Source organism: Phyllobates terribilis, unplaced genomic scaffold (genome assembly GCF_046119375.1).
Source record: "Phyllobates terribilis strain yellow unplaced genomic scaffold, ASM4611937v1 Scaffold_3__8_contigs__length_932513732, whole genome shotgun sequence".
NCBI classification, from domain to species: Eukaryota; Metazoa; Chordata; class Amphibia; order Anura; family Dendrobatidae; genus Phyllobates; species Phyllobates terribilis.
In genome coordinates, this window is record NW_027362763.1 from 619,311,204 (window position 1) to 619,333,801 (window position 22,598).

The 22,598-nt window shown below is 41.0% G+C and overlaps 1 protein-coding gene across 5 annotated transcripts in view; it reads right to left on the reverse strand.

The window, feature by feature from the left end:
• Nucleotides 1-22,598, reverse strand: part of TMEM181 (transmembrane protein 181) — a 393,500-nt gene that overhangs the window by 25,245 nt on the left and 345,657 nt on the right. For 3 of the 5 annotated variants that reach the window (XM_073671509.1, XM_073671506.1, XM_073671507.1), the window contains exons 13-15: nt 14,851-14,902; nt 14,156-14,238; nt 13,850-13,939 (exon numbers count right to left, since the gene is read on the reverse strand). The exons of the other annotated variants lie outside the window; for them this stretch is intronic. In XM_073671509.1, coding sequence (XP_073527610.1) covers nt 13,850-13,939; nt 14,156-14,238; nt 14,851-14,902 — 225 coding nt within the window. The remainder of the gene's footprint in view (nt 1-13,849; nt 13,940-14,155; nt 14,239-14,850; nt 14,903-22,598) is intronic. 5 annotated transcript variants of the gene reach the window in all.

The window sequence follows — 22,598 nt, forward strand, 5'->3', positions numbered from 1 at the left end:
GGGTATCCTACCATACAGTCCCTTTTCATTCAGACGCCGACGGATAGTACGGGTTGACACTGTTGTACCCTCAGACTGCAGGGCAGCTTGAACTTGTTTGGATGTTAGTCGAGGTTCTTTATCCACCATCCGCACAATCTTGCGTTGAAACCTCTCGTCAATTTTTCTTTTCCGTCCACATCTAGGGAGGTTAGCCACAGTGCCATGGGCTTTAAACTTCTTGATGACACTGCGCACGGAATACACAGGAACATTCAGGTCTTTGGAGATGGACTTGTAGCCTTGAGATTGCTCATGCTTCCTCACAATTTGGGTTCTCAAGTCCTCAGACAGTTCTTTGGTCTTCTTTCTTTTCTCCATGCTCAATGTGGTACACACAAGGACACAGGACAGAGGTTGAGTCAACTTTAATCCATGTTAACTGGCTGCAAGTGTGATTTAGTTATTGCCAACACCTGTTAGGTGCCACGGGTAAGTTACAGGTGCTGTTAATTACACGAATTAGAGAAGCATCACATGATTTTTCAAACAGTGCCAATACTTTTGTCCACCCCCTTTTTTAGGTTTGGTGTGGAATTCTATCCAATTTGGCTTTAGGACAATTCTTTTTCTGTTTTTTCATTGAAGACAAATTAAATGAAGATAATAATACCAAAGAATTTGTGATTGCAATCATTTTCAGGAAGAAACTGAGTATTATCTGACAGAATTGCAGGGGTGCCAATACTTTTGGCCACCACTGTACACAAACCATACATCATTTCATGCGGCTTTTGTCAGATTTTGATGCGGTCTGCAGCAGATTTCCCTCTTCCACGTGACACGGAGAAATCTGCTGTGATTCTGCACAAAAAAAACACATCATTGGGATGTGGATTTTAATGCAGATTCACTGCTGATTTTTTCCCTGTGGAAAATCAGCAGCAAATCTAGTGCATGGGAACGGGTGGACTAGACTTACAGCATGTGTTGGAGGCATTACATTGAACTGACAGTAGATGGTGCAGTTCCATCAGTGCATAATGTTATGTGTTGTAACTTGTTATGTATGATTCTCCCTGCTCGCTATGATATGCACTTTAAGTTCTCCAGTGTGAGTTCCTATTCTATCCTGATAAGGTATATAAAGTGAACTTGGAACACCTCCAACAAAAAAATAAGTTTTCCAATTTTGACAATAATGGAAGACCAACTGTATGATCAGCTTTTGAGATTCAACACTCCAAGAGAACAAAAGTACCCCGAGTGGATCTACGATCTACCTCCAGAGAAACGTTCAAATGCCAAGTCCCAGTTTAGACAAACATCCAAGCCATATCGAGCAGAGAAAGCCGACTGCCAAATATCCTGAAGGCCTGTCACGACAACCCAACTTCTGGTGGCCATTTTGGCAGAGATAAAACATTTGCCAAACTTTCTGACCGTTATTACTGGAAGGGAATGAAGAACAATGTTCACCAACATGTCAAAGCCTGTCAAAAATGTTTGGTCACAAGTCCCAAAATCAGCAAAGAAGCTCCACCACTCAACAGTATACCAGTGCCTGAAAAAGTATGGAGGTTAGTTGTGATTGATAAGATCGGTCCTCTTCAGGAAACATCAAACGGCAACAAAAATATAGTTGCTGCCACTGATCATTTCTCCAAGTAGACTGAAGCAACAGCTGTTCCAGAGAAGAGTGCCATGTCAGTAGAAAAATTTTTGTACACTATTTGCCGCTTAGGCAGTATGGACACTTTGATTAGTGACCAGGGAAGAGAGTTTGTGAACTAGCGACCAGGGAAGAGAGTTTGTGAACTCGATCTTCGACAACCTGATGGTTCATTTTCAAACAGATCACCACATTTCATCTGCCTACCACCCACAAACAAATGGCCAGCGGGAAAGTCACAATCGAACACTCAAAGAATCTCTTAGCAAGCTTGTCAATGACCAAGGAAACAACTGGGACCAGTTCATCCCTGGTGTTTTGTTTGCCTATCACACATCTGTGCATGCCTCAACCAAGTGCACTCCATTTGAGGTCATGTATGGACGAAAGGCAAAGCTTCCTACAGACCTCAATCCATCAGCAAATGACACTCTGGATGTCATGTCTCTTTCCGATGATGCCAACCCTGATGTGCTAAATACACTCACAACCGTTCATAACAGGATCCACTCAACTGTAAGTACCAACATCCATTCTGTTCAGGAACACCAAAAGTGTGCCTTTGATCGCCGACACAACAGCAACAAAGAAATCACTGCAGCACCATTATTTATATTAAGAATCAATGTCGTATTCATCGCATGGGTTCAAATATGGAACCACACTGGGTTGGACCCTACTTAGTTGTGGAATCCTTAACCAAGGGACAAGTAATACTTAAGAACAATAAGACTGGCAAGATACTAAGCAACACCTACCATGCCAGCAACCTTAACATTTACCAGGATGAAGAGACTTCTCTACCACCCCAGTCCCCTGATGACTGTCCCAGTGACTCTGCCACACAGAAACACAAGCAAAGAAAGACTTTCAACCAACTACCAAGTTCAGGAAGGAAGTATCTTACCACCACTCTTGGCCTTACGTTTAGTGGGGTTGTGTACTTTGGATGCACAAGAGATCTTGGACAACCACGGCGTACAGGTGAAACCAAAGGTGATGGGAACTGCTACTTTCGGGCCATCAGCTATATCCTGACAGGAACAGAGGACAACTACTCCCTTCTCAGAGCTAGAGTGATCCACCACATGAAAACTGACTTGTCCAAAAAAAACTACAGGGCTATGAATGAATATGTGAACACCTCTGGCATCTCTCGTGATGGAGTCTGGGCAACTAATGCAGAAATCATGGCCACAGCAAATCTGTTCAGTTGTGACATCGTCATCCACACAAAAGTCGGTGACACCATGGATTGGTTGACCTATCCCGCAAGCTTCCATCTGCAGTCAACAACAGAACATGCACTTTATCTTGAAAACAAGCAGGATCATTTTAATATTGTTATCAGTGTTTTCTAATCATTTTAATGTTATCAGTGTTTACCTTTGAACGTTTATATTGTAGTGTCCTGTCACCAGCCATGTGTATGATTATCAGCCGAAAGCCTCTCTGGAACCAATAATCACCCCATGTAAAGGTACATTTATAAGCTAAAGTTTCAGAATGTTATAACTTTTATTATATCCTGAACAGTCAAGTTTTTTATGAACCGTCAAGGTTTTCTGGTTGAAGTAAAAAAAAGTCTGTGTTTAGAGTTTTAAACAATAAAATGTTGAAAAATTATGTAATTCTTGAGTATATCACTCAATGGTGCTCATAAACGTGAAAAATCTGTTCTTTAATATACTTTAATCTTTAATATACTCAAGAACGGGGCCCCAGACATCACACATCGCACAGGGGACCCAGACATCGCACAGGATTGACTGATATACTCAAGAATGGGGCCCCAGACAGCGCACAGGGAGGCAGAGACAGCGCACAGGGGCCCTGCACGCTGTCTCTCTCCCCCCTTGCGCGCTGTCCCCCCCCCCTGTGCGCTGTCTGGGGCCCAGTGAGCTGTCTGGGGCCCAGTGCGCTGTCTGGGGCCCCGTGCGCTGTCTGGGGCCCCGTTATTATCACTCAATGGTTCTCAAAAGCCTGAAAAATCTGATCTACAGCAGCTGGGGTATATTCTGACCAGGAGGGGTATAATCTGGCCTAGGCCAGTTTATACCCGGGGTATATTCTGGCCCAGACGGGTATAAACTGGCCTAGGCCACTTTAACCCCGGGTATATTCTGGGAGGGGGGTTAATCTGACCTGTTACACCGGGCCTGGAGGAGAGTCTCCTCTCCTCTAGACCCGGGTACCATACGCACATCGAAATGCTTGGATTCCGCATGTACAGATGCAGCGCTTCAATGCAAGTTAATGGCGGCGAAAACGCAGCGCTTCCGCAAAATAATTGGTAGTGCTGCGTTTTTTTCCGTAATGATAATCCGCAGCGGAAATTTCCACATGCGGAATATCATTGGGGAACATGGCAGGCCTTCTACATTGCGTTTTTAAGCGTTTCTGCAGCTATTTTGCCGCTGCAGAAACGCTTAAAAAACGCATCGCGGGCACACAGCCTTAATGTAAAAAAAAATGTTTTGCTCTTCGAAAAGATGCAAAAAAATACAGTAAGGAGTGATCAAAATGTCATATCTATTCCAAATGGAATAAAAATAAATGTAGTCTTGTCCCACAAAAAATATGGAAGGACACAGCTCCATCAACTGAAAAATAAAAAACGTTAAGGGTCTCTGGAATGGTGACACAATAAAAAAAAAAAAGAAAAAATTAATTATACAGTGGGTACGGAAAGTATTCAGACCCCTTTAAACTTTTCACTCTTTGTTTCATTGCAGTCATTTGATAAGTTCTAAGAGTTCATTTTTTTCTCATTAAAGTACACTCTGCACCCCATCATGAATGAAAAAAACAGAAATGTATACATTTTTGCAAATTTAATAAAAAAGAAAAACTGAAATATCACATGGTCATAAGTATTCAGACCCTTTGCTCAGACACTCATATTTAAGCCACATGCTGTCCATTTCCTTGTGATCCTCCTTGAGATGGTTCTACTCCTTCATTGGAGTCCAGCTGTGTTTAATTAAACTGATAGGACTTGATTAGGAAAGGCACACACCTGTCTATATAAGACTTCACAGCTCACAGTACATGTCAGACCAAATGAGAATCATGAGCTCAAAGGAACTACCCAAGGAGCTCAGAGACAGAATTGTGGCAAGGCACAAATCTGGCCAAGGTTACAAAAGAATGTCTGCATTACTCAAGGTTCCTAAGAGCACAGTGGCCTCCATAATCCTTAAAATGGAAGACGTTTGGGACCACCAGAAGTCTTCCTAGACCTGGCCGTCCAGCCAAACTGAGCAATCGTGGGATTGGAGCCTTGGTGAGAGAGGTAAAGAAGAACCCCAAGATCACTGTGGTTGAGATCCAGAGATGCAGTAGGGAGAGAGGATAAAGTTCCACAAAGTCAACTATCACTGCAGCCCTCCACCAGTTGGGTCTTTATGGCAGAGTGGCCCGACGGAAGCCTCTCCTTAGTGAAAGACATATGAAAGCCCGCATAGAGTTTGCTCAAAAACACATGAAGGACTCCGAGACTATGAGAAATAAGATTTTCTGGTCTGATGAGACGAAGATAGAACTTTTTGGTGATAATTCTAAGCGGTATGTATGGAGAAAACCAGGCACTGCTCATCACCTGCCCAATGCAATCCAAACAGTGAAATATGGTGGTGGCAGCATCATGCTATGGGGATGTTTTTCAGCAGCAGGGACAGGATGACTGGTTGCAACTGAAGGAAACATGAATGCGGCCAAGTACAGAGATATTCTGGATGAAAACTTCTTCCAGAGTGCTCTGGACCTCATACTTGGCCAAAGGTTCACCTTCAACAAGACAATGACCCTAAGCACACAGGTAAAATTACAAAGGAGTGGCTTCAGAACAACTCTGTGACCATTCTTAACTAGTGCAGCCAGAGCCCTGACCTAAACCCAATTGAGCATCTCTGGAGAGACCTGAAAATGGCTGTCCACCAATGTTTACCATCCAACCTGACGGAACGGGAGAGGATCTGGAAGGAAGAATGGTAGAGGATCCCCAAATCTAGGTGTGAAAACTGTGATGCATCATTCCCAAGAAGACTCATGGCTGTACTAGCTCAAAAGGGTGCTTCTACTCAATACTGAGAAAAGGGTCTGAATAGTTATGACCATGTGATATTTCAGTTTTTCTTTTTTAATAAATTTGCAAAAATGTCTACGTTTCTGTTTTTTTCAGTCAAGATGGGGTGCAGAGTGTACTTCAATGAGAAAAAAAATTAACTTTTTAGAATTTACCAAATGGCTGCAATGAAACAGAGTGAAAAACTTAAATATATACACAGTACAGACCAAAAGTTTGGACACATCTTCTCATTTAAAGATTTTTCTGTATTTTCATGACTATGAAAATTGTACATTCACACTGAAGGCATCAAAACTATGAATTAACACATGTGGAATTATATACTTAACAAAAAAGTGTGAAACAACTAAAAATATGTCTTATATTCTAGGTTCTTCAAAGTAGCCACCTTTTGCTTTGATGACTGCTTTGCACACTCTTGGCATTCTCTTGATGAGCTTCAAGAGGCAGTCACCGGAAATGGTTTTCACTTCACAGGTGTGCCCAGTCAGGTTTAACAAGTGGGATTTCTTGCCTTATAAATGGGGTTGTGTTGTGCAGAAGTCTGGTGGATACACAGCTGATGGTCCTACTGAATAGACTGTTAGAATTTGTATTATGGCAAGAAAAAAGCAGCTAAGTAAAGAAAAACGAGTAGCCATCATTACTTTAAGAAATGAAGGTCAGTCAGTGTGAAAAATTGGGAAAACTTTGAAAGTGTCCCCAAGTGCAGTTGCAAAAACCATCATGCGCTACAAAGAAACTGGCTCACATGAGGACCGCCCCATGAAAGGAAGAGCAAGAGTCACCTCTGCTTCTGAGGATAAGTTTATCCGAGTCACCAGCCTCAGAAATCGCATGTTAACAGCAGCTCAGATTGGAGACCAGGTCAATGCCACACAGAGTTCTAGCAGCAGACACATCTCTACAACAACTGCTAAGAGGAGACTTAGTGCAGCAGGCCTTCATGGTAAAATAGCTGCTAGGAAACCACTGCTAAGGACAGGCAACATGCAGAAAAGACTTTTTTGGGCTAAAGAACACAAGGAATGTACATTAGACCAGTGGAAATCTGTGCTTTGGTCTGATGAGTCCAAATTTGAGATCTTTGGTTCCAACCACCGTGTCTTTGTGCGACGCAGAAAAGGTGAACAGATGGACTCTACATGCCTGGTTCCCACCGTGAAGCATGGAGGAGGAGGTGTGATGGTGTGGGGAAGATTTTCTGGTGACACTGTTGGGGATTTATTCAAAATTGAAGGCATACTGAACCAGCATGGCTACCACAGCATCTTGCAGCGGCATGCTATTCCATCCGGTTTGCGTTTAGTTGGACCATCATTTATTTTTCAACACGACAATGACCCCAAACACACCTCCAGGCTGTGTAAGGGCTATTTGACCAAGAAGGAGAGTGATGGGGTGCTACGCCAGATGACCTGGCCTCCACAGTCACCAGACCTGAACCCAATCAAGATGGTTTGGGGTGAGCTGGACCGCAAAGTGAAGGCAAAAGGGCCAACAAGTGCTAAGCATCTCTGGGAACTCCTTCAGGATTGTTGTAAGACCATTTCTGGTGACTACCTCTTGAAGCTCATCAAGAGAATGCCAAGAGTGTGCAAAGCAGTGATCAAAGCAAAAGGTGGCTACTTTGAAGAATCTAGAATATAAGACATATTTTCAGTTGTTTCACACTTCTTTGTTAAGTATATAATTCCACATGTGTTAATTCATAGTTTTGATGCCTTCAGTGTGAATGTACAATTTTCATAGTCATGAAAATACAGAACATTCTTTAAATGAGAAGGTGTGTCCAAACTTTTGTTCTGTACTGTATATACACACACACAATATATGGTATTCTATCATACTATATATAAGGGGGATTGGGTGCCATAATCTAGTTGTAGGGGCCATTATGCAGTGTACAGGGAGCTGTGGGAACCATTATAAGGTTCATAGGGAGCTCTGGGGACCTTCATACAGTGCATACTGAGCTGTGGGGACCATCATACAGAGCCTACGGAGCTGTAGGGACCATCATAAAGAGCCTACGGAGCTGTGGGGACCATCATACAGTGAATAGGGAGCTGTGGGGACCATCATACAGTGCCCAGGGAGCTGTGGGACATTATGTAGTGTGTAGGGAGCTGTGGGGACCATCATACAGTGTGCAGGGAGCTGTGGAGACCATCTTACAGAGCATAGGTAGCTCTGAGGACCATCATACAGTATCTAGGGAGCAGTGGGGACCATCATACAGTATATAGGGAGCTGTGGGGACCACCATACAGAGTATAAGAAGCTCTGGGGACCATCATACATGTGTAGGGAGCTGTGGGGACCATCATACAGTGAATAGGGAGCAGTGGGGATCATCATACAGTATATAGGGAGCTGTGGGGACCACCATACAGAGTATAAAGAGCTCTCGGGACCATCATACAGTGTGTAGGGACCTGTGGGGACCATCATACATGTGTAGGGACCTGTGGGGACCATCATACAGTGTGTAGGGAGCTGTGGTGACCACCATACAGTGTATAAGGAGCTGTGGTGACCATCATACAGTGTGTAAGGATCTGTGGGAACCATCAGTGCATAGGGAGCTATGGGGACCATTATGCTTTGTGTAGGGAGCCATAGGGACCATCATAAAGTGAATAGGGAGCTGTGGGGACTTTCATGCACTGTGTAGGGAGCTGTGAGACTATCATACAGTATATAGGGGGCACCCAGGACATTATTTTAAATAGATGCATTATTAGTTTTCATTGTGGCTTTGAGAGGGGGCATTACTACTGTTAGGGGGAGGAATTGCTACTTAAAGGGGATACACTTCGGATATCATAACTTTCAGAAGAGCATATTACTTGCTAGGTAGCACAGTGGGGTCTTCACTACTTGCAATGGGACACTATTATTTTGATACGCCCCCTCTATCTGGCACACAGTCTTTGTAGCATTAATTGGTGGATGGTTAATCATAGTAATGACATTTTTTAAGTATTGTGGTCACTGTTCCACGTCAGAAGAGCAGGCAGCATGGGGAGGTTGTGCAGGTTGGGATTACATGGGGATGGTGCTGGAAATGTGAGAAGTCAGATGCGTCTTTGTTGTAATCTGTGCAGACGGATCCTGACTGGAAATAATTGTTATGGTGGTCTGGATCAAATAAAAAAGACGAGAAAAGTAAGAGACTCCATCAGAAAGAAAGTCACTATACTCTATATATGTATATAATTGTACTGTAATCTCAGTAATATGGTTGGAAGGACTGGTATCTACCAATATATGGTCACCGTATGGCGGTAATATCAGTCTTTTCAATAGCATTTTTTTTTTTATTTACTAACAGCTTAATGCATTTCAGACATGCAGTGGTACGTGTATTATGGTCTTTGTACAGTGTGTGTTATGCAGAGGCAATGGTCATATTATAATATCATGTAGTCACTGTGTAATGGTGATGGTAGAGGGCATTGTGTAGCAGTATGATTTTGGCCTTGTATAGTAGTAGTTTTGGTAATATTGGTCTTTGCATTGTGTATTTTAGGTTAGCAATATTGATGGGCGAACCCGAACAGTAAAGTTTGGGGTCTGTACCGAACACCTACTGTTCGGGCACGGACCCCAAACACGGACTTCCTCAGGAAGTCAGTGTTACAGTTAGGGTTCGGCTTCGGGTGTTTCCTGCACTGTCAGGCAGATGACAGCACGGGAAACACGTTATCTGGTCGGCGATAACACTGTTAAGGCAGGTCAGAACGCTGCAGAATCATGCTGTCAGCATGATCCCACAGCTGTGACAGTGACCCGCGGTAAAAAGGTTACCGCGTGGTCAGACGCCGGCTGATGGGACTACTATCACCATTGGATAGTGTCACATTTTCTGATGTGGCCGTTCTATTCATGAGATCGACGTGGGACAGGTGAGTATTATGGTGGTTTATTATTTTTTCTTTATTTCAGGAGACATGGGAATTGGGAATTAGGAGTAAGGTAAGTATATGGTATTTTTTTTTTTTTTTTTTTTTTTTTTTTAACAGGGAACGAGGGCATCGGGGGACAAGGTGTAGGTGAGTATAATTGATGGTGGTAGCAGTCCCATCAGCCGGCGCCTATAATAATTGTGATGATACAGAGTAAAATCTTAATAAGCCAGACGTTTAGATTTGTTAATCCAACAGAAATACTCTATTATTTTTGTGTATTTGTGTCTGGTCAATAAGAACAGACCAGTATTTGTATAACCCTGAATGTTGAATTATATTCCTTTGGAAACAATCATATTTACTATGCTAATGACAAATTGTACTAAAAGTCACCTAGATGTTTATTTACAATAACCCCTGTGATACAAACTATATAAATAGATTAGCTCAAACAATGATAGCTGAGCCCTGCACCTTTACCTCTGACATGTGACTAATGACCCTTGACCAGTGGATGTGTACTTAAAAATGGAAATATGCTTCTTTAAGAGTCAGACTTGAGCCCAGAGAAGCAGAAAGGACATGTGCTTCAGTAGTAGAGAGACTTGAAACGGAGATTGGAGAAAGACTTTGCAAGGAGAATGAGAGACATTCTTAAGGACAGCAGATGGATCGCATGGCATCCAAAGAGACACAGATTTGTTTTCTACATGATTCTAGTCTAAGGGTACTGGCCTTGACTGCACAGATTCGGATCTGCTCCACTGACCATCAGAGAGACCATGGATACTTTTGGGGAGACCAGGAGAGGACGAAGAAGTCACCTGGCCCCATGGATATGTTGATTTGGAGTTGCCTTTGGTCTCCTGGCCTCGTACCTTGATGGACTGCTAGCTTCCTAAGCTTGCCGCTACCTTCTCTCTGTGGGGACCCGCCAGAAGCAGGGGGCCACTGGTTGAGGTGGTCGGCCCTGGAAGTCCCAAAATCACAGCTGTTCTATCCCAGGCGGGTGGAGAAGGAAGGGTGAGACTGTGTAATGTTGTACCATCTTCGGTATTTGCTGGGACAGTTATATGTGTTTATTGTCCGCTTTGTGGTTCAATACAGTATTACCACGCTGTTTACCCTCACCCTGTGTTGTCTGAGTAGCGTTACGCTTACGGAAGACCCAGGGTCTTCACAATAATAATAATCATCTTTTTATTTATATAGTGCCAACATATTCTGCAACGCTTTACAAATCACAGTGATTACTCCGCTGTTAGGTAGGGCATTCCTCCCTTAGGGTCTATAGGGCACGTCTGTATGCTATTTTGTGCCGCCCCATTGCCTTTCCTTTCCCATACTTTTATCTGAATTTTTGTCCTGGATGTATTGTTGTTATCTTTTAAAATATCTATTAAAAGTTATATCTTAGGGTGTATACTTTATGTTCTTTGTGGTTTTTGTATTGGTGGACGACAACCTCACGTTTTGTGGCCAGTGTCAGGCAAATAAAATAATGGGATGCATTAATAGAGGCATAGATACTCATGAGGAGAACATAATTTTACCTCTATACAAGTCACTAGTGTGACCGTACTTAGAATACTGTGTACAGTACTGGTCTCCTGTGTATAAGAAAGACAAAGCTGAACTAGAGCGGATGCAGAGAAGAGCGACCAAGGTTATTAGAGGACTGGGGGGTCTGCAATACCAAGACAGGTTATTACACTTGGTGTTATTTACTGTGGAAAAAAGAAGGCTTAGGGGTGATCTTATTACTATGTACAAGTATATGAGGGGACAGTACAAAGACCTTTCTACTGATCTTTTTACTCTGAGGCCTGAGACGGGGACAAGGAGGCATCTTCTACGTCTGGAGGAAAGAAGGTTTAATCATAATCACAGACGCAGATTCTTTACTGTAAGAGCAGTGAGACTATGGAACTCTCTGCCGCATGATGTTGTAATAAGTGATTCACTATTAAAATTTAAGAAGGGCATGGATGCCTTTTTTGAAAAGTATAATATTACAGGTTATATACACTAGTTTCCTTGATAGGGCGTTGATCCAGGGAACTAGTCTGATTGCCGTATGTGGAGTCAGGAAGGATTTTTTCCCACAATGTGGAGCTTAGTGTTTTCCACATGTTTTTTTTTGTCTTGCTCTGGATTAACATGTTAGGCTATGGGGTGAACTAGATGGACTTAGTCTTCCTTCAACCTTAAAAAACTATGTTACAAACAAGCAAGATATCTGCCTCTCACAGACCTGAAACAACTTATTTAAGAGGCTCCTCTGTCCTCCACTCATTACCTGTAGTACTGGCACCTGTTTGAACTTGTTTTCAGTATAAAAGACACCTGTCCGCAACCTCAAACAGTCACACTCCAAACTCCACTATGATGAAGACCAAAGAACTGTCAAAGGACACCAGAAACAAAATTGTAGCCCTGCACCAGGCTGGGAAAACTGAATCTGCAATAGGCAAGCAGCTTGGTGTGAAGAAATCAACTGTGGGAGCAATAATTAGAAAATGGAAGACATACAAGACCACTGATAATCTCCCTCGATCTGTGGCTCCACACAAGATCTCACCCTGTGGGGTCAAAATGATCTCAAGAACGGTGAGCAAAAACCCCAGAACCATACGGGGGGATCTAGTAAATGACCTGCAGAGAGCTGGGGCCAACGTTACACAGGCTGCCATCAGTAACAAACTACGCCGCCAGGGAATCAGATCCTGCAGTGCCAGACGTGTCCCTCTGCTTAAGCCATTACATGTCTGGGCCCATCTGAAGTTTGCTAGTTTGTCATATGGTCAGATGAAACCAAAGAACTGTTTGGTAGAAACACAACTCGTCGTTTTTGGAGGAGAAAGAATGCTGAGTTGCATCCTAAGAACACCATACCTACTGTGAAGCATGGGGGTGGCAACATCATGCTTTGGGGCAGTTTTTCTGCCAAGGGACCAGGACGACTGATCCGTGTACATGACAGAATGAATGGGGCCATGTATCGTGAGATTTTGAGTGCAAACCTCCTTCCATCAGCAAGGACATTGAAGATGAAACGTGGCTGGGTCTTTCAGCATGACAATGATCCCAAGCACACCGCCAGGGCAATGAAGGAGTGCTTTCGTAAGAAGAATTTCAAGGTCCTGGAGCGGCCTAGCCCGTCTCCAGATCTAAACGATATAGAAAACCTTTGGAGGGAGTTGAAAGTCCGTGTTGCCCAGCGACAGCCCCAAAACATCCCTGCTCTAGAGGAGATCTGCATGGAGGAATTGGCCTACATACCAGTAACAGTGTGTGCCAACCTTGTGAAGACTTACAGAAAACGTTTGACCTCTGTCATTGCCAACAAAGGATATATAACAAAGTATTGAGATGAACTTTTGTAATTGACCAAATACTTATTTTCCACCAAAATTTGAAAAAAAATTATTTCCAAAATCAGACAATGTGATTTTCAGGATTTTCTCATTTTGTCTCTCATAGTTGAGGTCTACCTATGATGTCAATTACAGGTCGACCTCATCTTTTTAAGTGGGAGAACTTGCACAATTGGTGGCTGACTAAATACTTTTTTCCCCCACTGTATTGGGGTCTGTCAGCATACTTAATTCTACTCAAATATTAAGTGATAAAATCAATATTAATAATTATAACTAATATGTTCATATTAATATTGAGCAGCATTAATTTCAGCCTATTGGTTCGGCCCTCCACAACAGTCACAGTCTCTCTTGTGGCCCCTCAGGAAAATTAATTGCCCACCCTTGGTCTTGGGAATTCATAGGTTTAAGACATTTAATGCAATATAGTAAATGAGCAGCTACTTTTATATGTCCATAAAGGGTGAGCTTTGCTTTAATGTCTGTGCACCTGTAGTCAGGAGGAAGGTTGAAAGGATTTGTCTGATTATCGCAGTTGGTAATTGGTCATTATTATCAGGAGTTTCCAAATTGAAGCTGCATGAGAAATGCTGGTCATTCAGTTTAAATGCTGGTCATCTAACACACTGATAGACCAAGAACAAGGTTTTGCAGTACTTCGCACTGGTTCATTAAGAATGGGGGGGGCCATGTAACAATCATATGCCGTAAATGATTGAAGTAAAAGTTATCCCTCTAAATATGCTGAGCTAAAACATATGTCCAGACCAACACTTACAATTATGCCAGTCATTCTTTATTGGTCAATACTTACCATATAGAGCATTTTTTGATGGCGAATACACAAAAGCTAAAGTGTAAAGATAGAAGTTCAAAAGACCATAAAAGGATAAAAACTCGGCTGGTGTTATAGGTTAAGGAGAAATTGAATAAAAGAAGCATTAGCAAGTTCACACATGGGGCTTCATTAGCTCCTTGGCCACTGCAAACAACCACATCCCAAGCACACAATACAGTTCTGCAGCATTAGCATGTTATACAGTAATAGTGCTACATGGTGCTACAAGTACACACATTTACAACACGCAGGATAGATCGCATCATCAGAAATAAAGGATATAATTTTGATAATGTGTAGTCAGCTCAGCAACAAAATTATCTTGTAATACTTGGGACCCAAATCTTAAATACAGGATGACAATGCTGAAATACAGAAATGTATTAGTGACATCAACAACCTTTGATCAAGGCAGAACTTTTACTGTTAATCCGTTTTTCAGATGAACCCTGTGAGCAATTGAGCCATTCTGCTAGAATCTCTATAGCGTATGCTTATTAATATCTCACAATGATCTCAAAGCATTCTAAACTAGCGTAATGTGTAATACCAATAGAGAAGATGCTTGAAGGGGTTGTTCACCACTGTGGACATACAGTGTCACACAGAAAATAAAAACAATGGATACTCACTTCTGTTTTAATGGTCTATGGGACATTGAATTAAGTAGTGGACAACCCCTCTAAAAATGTTGTGAGATTATAAAGAAGGAAGAACCAGTGTCCATTGGTTATGTCTGGCACTGCAGTTCAGTCACAATAAAATGAATGATCAAAGTAATTAGTTTTCTTGTGAAAATCTGTTCAGGAAAAAAATGTTGGTGCAAGCATAAGCAAGAAGTTTCCCAGGTAGGTAATGAGAACTCCTGCACACTCCTAAACAAAAAGTTGGATGTTACAGAGTTTTCCACCAGGGAAATATGACATTACTTCAATGACGCATTTTCATTTTCTTTAAATATCCCATTACTGACATACCTGATAACAAGCACTAAAAACGTCAAAGCAGTAAGGAACTTTAACCGTAGATCTGAAAGGAATATCACAAGCTATTACCAATCCACATAATAGTAATTCACATTACACAGTATAAAATTCACATCAGTAATAATACTAGCTGGCTCTATTGAAGGCCAAATAAACGTTGGTGAAGCAGGGACTTTGCTCGGATCACAATACCTGGCCCGATCAGGGGGTCTCTTCACATGAAATGACTGCCTCATATCTGCCTATGAGCCAATTATTTCAGGTCAGGAGACCCACCAGTTAGGACGGCAGTGAAATCCAAGCATGCACCTCGATTCACAAACATGTAAATTTGGAATAATACGCACTCTAAAGTAATATGCAAGTCAAAAATGTAGCAGATTTTATCTTCATCAGTCTTGAACCAGATTTCAGTCTACATACATAAATCTACACAAAGTGATAGGAACTTTGTAAATTGCAATACACTCCAACATTTCTCCTGTACTGTTCTATCATGCATTATTCTATGTTCCAACATAGAAGATTTGCAAAAGAAACTATCACCGAGAAAATCCGTAGTTTTGATAAGGATTTCACACATTTCATAAAAGAGTCTACACCAGAAAAGAGCATCCATTGAATTAAAAAAATTGCAGAATGCCCTCAAATTAGCAGGTTTTTCAGCATAATGGAAAAGAAATTCTATTCATTGCATTAGATTTTTAAAACAGAATATGTATAAAAACCTAAGCCTAAATGGAGCAAGATCTGTACTCGCAATTGTGATAACATTACAAGATGACAAGCTTGCTAGTATATATAGGTGCTTCTCACAAAATTAGAATATCACCAAAAATTCAACTTTTTTCAGTTCTTCAATAATTATATATATATATATATATATATATATATATATATATATATATATATATATATATATATATATATATATATATATAATATAGAGTCATTACAAACAGAGTGATCAATTTCAAGTGTCTATTTCTGTTAATGTTGATGATTATGGATTACAGTCAATGAAAACACAAAAGCCATTATCTCAGTAAATTAGAATAATTAACAAAAAACAGCTGCAAAGGCTTCCTAAGCATTTAAAAAGGTCCCTTAGTCTGTTTCAGTAGGCTCCACAATCATAGGGAAAACTGCTGACTTCATAGATGTCCAGAAGGCTTTCATTAACACACTCCACAAGGAGGGTAAGCCACAAAAGGTCATTGCTGAAGCAGCTGACTGTTCACAATTAAGCATATTAATGGAAAGTTTAGTGGAAGGAAAAAGTGAGGTAGAAAAAGGTGCACAAGCAACCGGGATAACCCCAGCCTTAAAAGGATAGTTAAGAAAAGGCCATTCAAAAATTTGGGGGAGATTCATAAGGAGTAGACTGCTGCTGGAGCCATTGCTTCAAGAGCCATCACACACAAACGTATCCAGGACATAGGCTACAAGTGTCGCATTCCTTGTGTCAAGCCACTCATGACCAATAGACAATGCCAGAAGCGTCTTACCTGGGCCAAGGAGAAGAAGACCTGGACTGTTGCTCAGTGGTCCAAGGTGTTGTTTTCAGATGAAAGTAAATTTTGCATTTCATTTGGAAATCAAGGTCCCAGAGTCTGGAGGAAGAGTGGAGAGGCCACAATCCAAGCTGCTTGAGGTCTAGTGTGAAGTTTCCACAATCAGTGATGGTTTGGAGAGCCATGTCATCTGCTGGTGTAGGTCCACTGTGTTTTATCAAGACCAAAGACAGCGCAGCCGTCTACCAGGAAATTTTAGAGCACTTCATGCTTCCCCCTGCCGACAAGCTTTTTGGAGATGGAAATTTCATTCTCCAGCAGGACTTGGCACCTGTCCACACTGCCAAAAGTACCAATACCTGGTTTAAAAACAACAGTATCACTGTGCTTGATTGGCCAGCAAACTCGCCTGACCTTAACCCCATAGAGAATCTATTATAGAGAATCTATGGGGTATTGTCAAGAGGAAGATGAGAGACACCAGACCCAACAATGCAGACAAGCTGAAGGCTGCTATCAAATCAACCTGGGCTTCCATAACACCTCAGCAGTGCCACAGGCTGTTCGCCTCCATGCCACGCCGCATTGATGCAGTAATTGATGCAAAAGGAGCCCTGACCAAGTATTGAGTGCATTTACTGAACAGACATTTCAGTAGACCAACATTTCAGATTTTAAAATAATTTTTCAAGCTGTTGTCATAAAGTATTCTAATTTACTGAGTTAATGACTTTTGTGTCTTCATTGGCTGTAATCCATAATCATCAACATTAACAGAAATAAACACTTGAAATAGATCTCTCTGTGTGTAATGACCCTATATAATATATGAGTTTCACTTTTTGTATTGAACAACTGAAATAAATTAACTTTTTGAGGATATTCTAATTTTGTGAGAAGCAGTTGTACTGTCAATGTATGCTGGATACTCCAGAGTATTGCATGTCATGACAAAACAAGCAACAGACTGAAAGGCTGCAGAACTGTGATTCCAGGACTCGACTAATCAAGATGTTACAGTACAGGATAAGTACAAGATAAACAAAATATTATACTGCTGTAGAAGAAATATAAAAAACAGCACTCACCATTTATTAAAAAAGTAATGTACTTCATTCCGTTCGGCAGGACAATCCTTTTGGAAAAAGCGGGGAAATCGACAAAGACAACAGACGTTTCGCACCTATTCAAGCGATTCGGCGGGTTCAAGCAGAAGCGCTTGGATAGGCACGAAACGGCTGTTGTCTTTCTCTATTTCCCCGCTTTTTCCAAAAGGATTGTCCTGCCAAACGGAATAAAGTACATTACTTTTTTAATAAATGGTGAGTGCTGTTTTTTCTATTTCATCTACAGCAGTATAATATTTTGTTTCATATATTAATGGTAATGACGCGAACCTCAGATTCACGCACACCATACAAAGAGAGTATTAATTATTTGGACATCACCCTGGCAGGTGATCTATCTTGAGGGATTATTATTTCACATTATGTTAAAGATTTTGCAACTAATTCCACCCTTTTGGCTACATCATGTCATTCTGGACATGTGGTAAAAACATCCCTGTGCAAATTCTGCAATAAGTTGCGAGAGAGACAATATCCGTCATGAATGTTAGATAAAGCCGAGACCATTGCAGAAAATAAAGATAGGTCAGTCATGTTGAAGGATAAGGAACATACAAGTAAACAGATTTTAAACTTTTTCCACAAATTTTTGACCTCAATTTGCTGATATTACAGATGTCATTAACCCCTTCCTAGCCGGACGATTTTCCTTTATTACACTTTCGTTTTTTCCTCCCTTATTCCAAGAGCCATAACTTTTTTTTACTTTTCTGTCGACATAGCAGTGTGAGGGCTTGTTTTTGCAGGATGAGTTGTACTTTTGAATGACCCCCCTCCATTTTATCATGTGATTTCCTTGAAAGCAGGAAAAAAATTCTAAGTGTTGGAAAATAGAGAGCAATTCCACAATTGTTTTTTGGATGTTATATTTCCAGCGTTCATTTTACAGTAACCTGACCTGGTAATAGGATTCTCCAGATCAATCCAATTACACAGATGCCAAATATGTATATGTCTATTTTAAGTGGTGGAAAAAAAAGTCAGAAATTTCTTCATTTAAAGTTCTTAATTAAGTTCTTAATTTTTAATGGGGGAGAAGAGTGGTGATTGTAACTTTTATATATATATATATTTTCAGATTTTTCAAAACTTTTTTATTCACTATACTTTTTAATCCCCTTAGGGGACTTGAACCTGAGATCATATGATCGCTTGTGTTATATACAACAATGCCACAGCATTGCTGTTTGCAGCAAAAATCACAGTCTCCTATGAACGCCAGCTACATGCTAGTTTTTCCAGGATTACCATGATGACAGGTAGAGGAGTCTTTAGCAGATCCTTGACTGTCATAGCAACCCATCAGCATCCGCGATCACATCATGGGCGCGCTGGTGGGTGTGTGGAATGACGCGCCCTCTAGGCTGGAGCATGTTAAATGCCACTGTCAGAGATTGACAGCAGCATTTAACATGTTAACAAGCGCGGGTAGAGCTCCGCTTCAACAGCGGCTGTTAAAGGCAGATGATGGCTGAATAACACAGCCTAAAAAGTGGAATACCACAGCACTCAATCCAGTTGATGTAGAACTTATTTGAAAATGGTACAGCAGTAAATCTATAGTAGAAAGGCCAACATTTCAGTCCATAGGCTTTGATCACGGCCTAAAATTATACATAAATTAAGAAAATAATTAACATTATGTACTTTTAAAAAATAAAAATACATAAACAAATACAGAATGATGATTTCATGATTTCAAAAGAAAAAAGATTGGAGAGAAATTTCACATATACACATATACGGTATATATATTCGCATATATACATCTCATGGTGCTTACATACTGCCACAAATAAAGTGGCACATTTTCAGCCGCATCTGGCAGTACCAGCAAAGCCTATGAGAAACCAGAATTCTCTGTTCACACATGTTGCTTTTTGTTTGCTGCGTATTTTGTGACTTGCTTGAGTATTCGGAAAATCGAGCATGTCACTTCTTTCAGAGTTTCTGCAGCAGAAAACTCACCTGCATTTTTGCTGCGTTTTTTCACCCATAGGAAGTAATAGGTGGTCAAAAATACGCAGCAAAAATTGCAACACATATGCAGCAAAAAACGCAACAAATATGCAGCAAATACGCGAGTTATTTACGCAGTTGTTTTCCTGCCAGAGAATAGTTAGTAGCAGAAGAAAACACAAGGTGTGTGAACATAGCATTAGAGGTTATACTTTCACCTGCTTGTTGGTTATGATTAGCTTCTTTCCTTTCAGGTATTATTCTATACCTTCAGTTTTTATAGTTGCCTTTTTCACAAGCATTCTTCCCTTTAGGCCATGGCCCCTCTATCAGTATTGGGTCAGTACTTTTTCTCAGGAGTGGGAACCAAAACCAGATGAGGAACAATCAGAGAAAAGGTAGAATAGAAACATGCCCCGTCTCATGCTGCACATAACACATCTACATCTCTGACTGCTATGGGCATAAAAGGGGACAAACTTATGGTGTGGCACCCATGCTCCCCTGACCTCAACCCCATTGAGAACCTCTGGAGCATCATCAAAAGGAGTGTCTATGATGGCGGGAAGCAGTTCACATCTAAGCAACAGCTCTGGGAGGGTATTCTGTCCTCATGCAAAACAATTGAAGCAGAAACCATCCAAAACCTGACAAATTCAATGGACGAGAGAGTTCAGAAGCTCCTTTCGGACAAAGGGTCCTATGTGCAAATGTAACATCACCTAGAATAAAGTTTTGAGTTGAAAACTGTTTGATTTCAGTTTGTAATAACCTGCTAATGCTTATAATTTCAAAAATGACCATTTTTTTGCTCTTTATTAAAATGAAAAGGTTGAAAACTCTGCTGTGCATAATAATTTGGAACATGCATTTTGAGTGCAATTTGAGTGTTTTATTTTTTTTTAAATATACTGTTATCATAGGCAGTTTGTACAAAAACCTTTCAATTGTACTCTAATAGTTATTTGACTGGAAAATTACAATGACTGCAATTCATATAGGTAATTTGGGAAAATCTGAGAAAATATTATTTGCATAATAATTTGGAACACTGTGTATATCTCCATTTTATTTTAGTTAGAATTTTCTTTATACATTACCTCCACACCCCCACTACCCTGCTTATTCCCCCTCTTTTTTCAGTTTCATTTTTTTCCACTTTTTAATCAATTTTTTTACATTTTTAATCTTTATCATTTTTAGTTTTATCCCTTTGTGGCTATAATAGTATACTTTGTATGCATATTTTTCTCACTTTATTTGTGGCTGTATGTATGCACAATGATTTGTATATATGTGTATGTATATGAAATTGTTTTTTCAATCATTGTTTTTCTATCCATCAACTATGGCAATCATTGCATTTATTATGTGGTTTTTAAATATTTTCTTTTGAAATCATGATTCTGAATTCATGTTTATTTATTTTTATTTTTCAAAAGTACATGTTGTAACTTATTTTATTTCTAAATAATTTTAGGCTGTGATCAAGGTCTACTGACCGAAATGTTGGCCATTCTTATTGTACAGATTTACTGCTGCACCATGAGTGGGTTGAACTTGATGAACCTAGGTCTTTATTCAATCTACATTACTATGTTACTATGAGAGTTCCACTGAGTATGAACACGTGACAGGACATCATTACCATTGGGCCACGGTCACAAGTTCAGTATTAGGTCAGTATTTTAAATCCCTATTTCTAAGCTAAAACCAGGAGTGGAACAATTAGAGGAAAAGTCTAATAGAAACACATCACCACTTCTGAATATTTTACTCACTCCTGGTTTTGGTTTACAAATACGGAGATAAAAAAATTTGCTAAATAATCAACACGTGCACGTGGCTTTATGAATGCTCACTCCTTCACAATTTATTATCCATCCAGTATTTTCTTCTTTTTTACATGTATAATTTGAAGTGATTTCATATGTTTATGGATGTCAGGTGACCAACCAGGATAAGACTCAACCACTTGACTACATATGAAGTACAGTTACATCATATGTTGTATCCCTGTCTTCGATGCAGGCTCTAACATCTGCCTCTAACAGCCGCGGGTGCCATTGTCAAGCCCTGACACCAGCCTTTAACACAATCCGGCAGGGTGGGGCGTCCTTCCCTGCGCTTATCGGTGCACCCATGATGTGATTGAAGGGCACAATGGGTTGCCATGACAGCTGGAGGTCTGCTGAAGACCTCTGCACCCATCATTACGGTACTCCTGTGAAAGCCAGGGTTAAGTTGGCGTTAATAAGACATTGCTTGTATAGCACAAATCACAATCGGACGATTGCAGCTTTAAATCACCTAAAAGACTGACAAATGTAGTGAAAAGTGAGAAAAGACGTAGTTACTTACCATTAAAGGGATTTCTCAGAGCCCATGACGGCACCACGGAGAGGGGATCCGCCCTTCAAGGACAGGAAACCTACAGATAAAAGGGCGGTACCTCTCTCCCCCATCAGTTGTTTGTAGAGCATAAGAGGACCACCAGGTTAGTAAAACAAATTTTTACACTTTAAGAACTTGTCAAAAATACCATGTGGCTACAAACAGGCAACTAATAAGTATGTGAGGGAATGTACAGGTGCAGTCATGGGCTCTGAGAAACCCCGTTACCGGTAAGTAACTACGTCTTTCTCCTTCCCCCATGACGGCACCATGGAGAGAATTACAGAGAAGTGACTCATTGGGGGGACCACAGATTCCAGAACCCTTCTCCCGAAAGTAAGGTCTGAAGAAGAGGTTAAGTCTAGCCGGTAGTGATTGCAGAAGGTAGAGGGGGAAGACCAGGCTGCCACTCTACATATCCGCTCTATTGTGGCACCTGCCTTCTCCACCCAGGAGGCTGCCACCACTCTTGTTGAGTGGGCCTTCAGTTTTTCCGGGGCAGCTTCCCCGCGTGAGGAGTACGATAGTGTGATGGCTTCCCTTATCCATCTGGTCAGCGTGCCCTTAGAAGATTTTTTCCCCTTAAGAGGAAAAAGCAAACAAAAAGAGAACTATCCTCCCTACACTTGTGTCGACTCTAGGTAACGGATTAGGCACCTTCTGACGTCTAGCGTATGCAAGTCTCTCTCTTTCATGTTCCTAGGATTTGGGCAAAAAGGACGGAGGGCGATTTCTTGAGACCTGT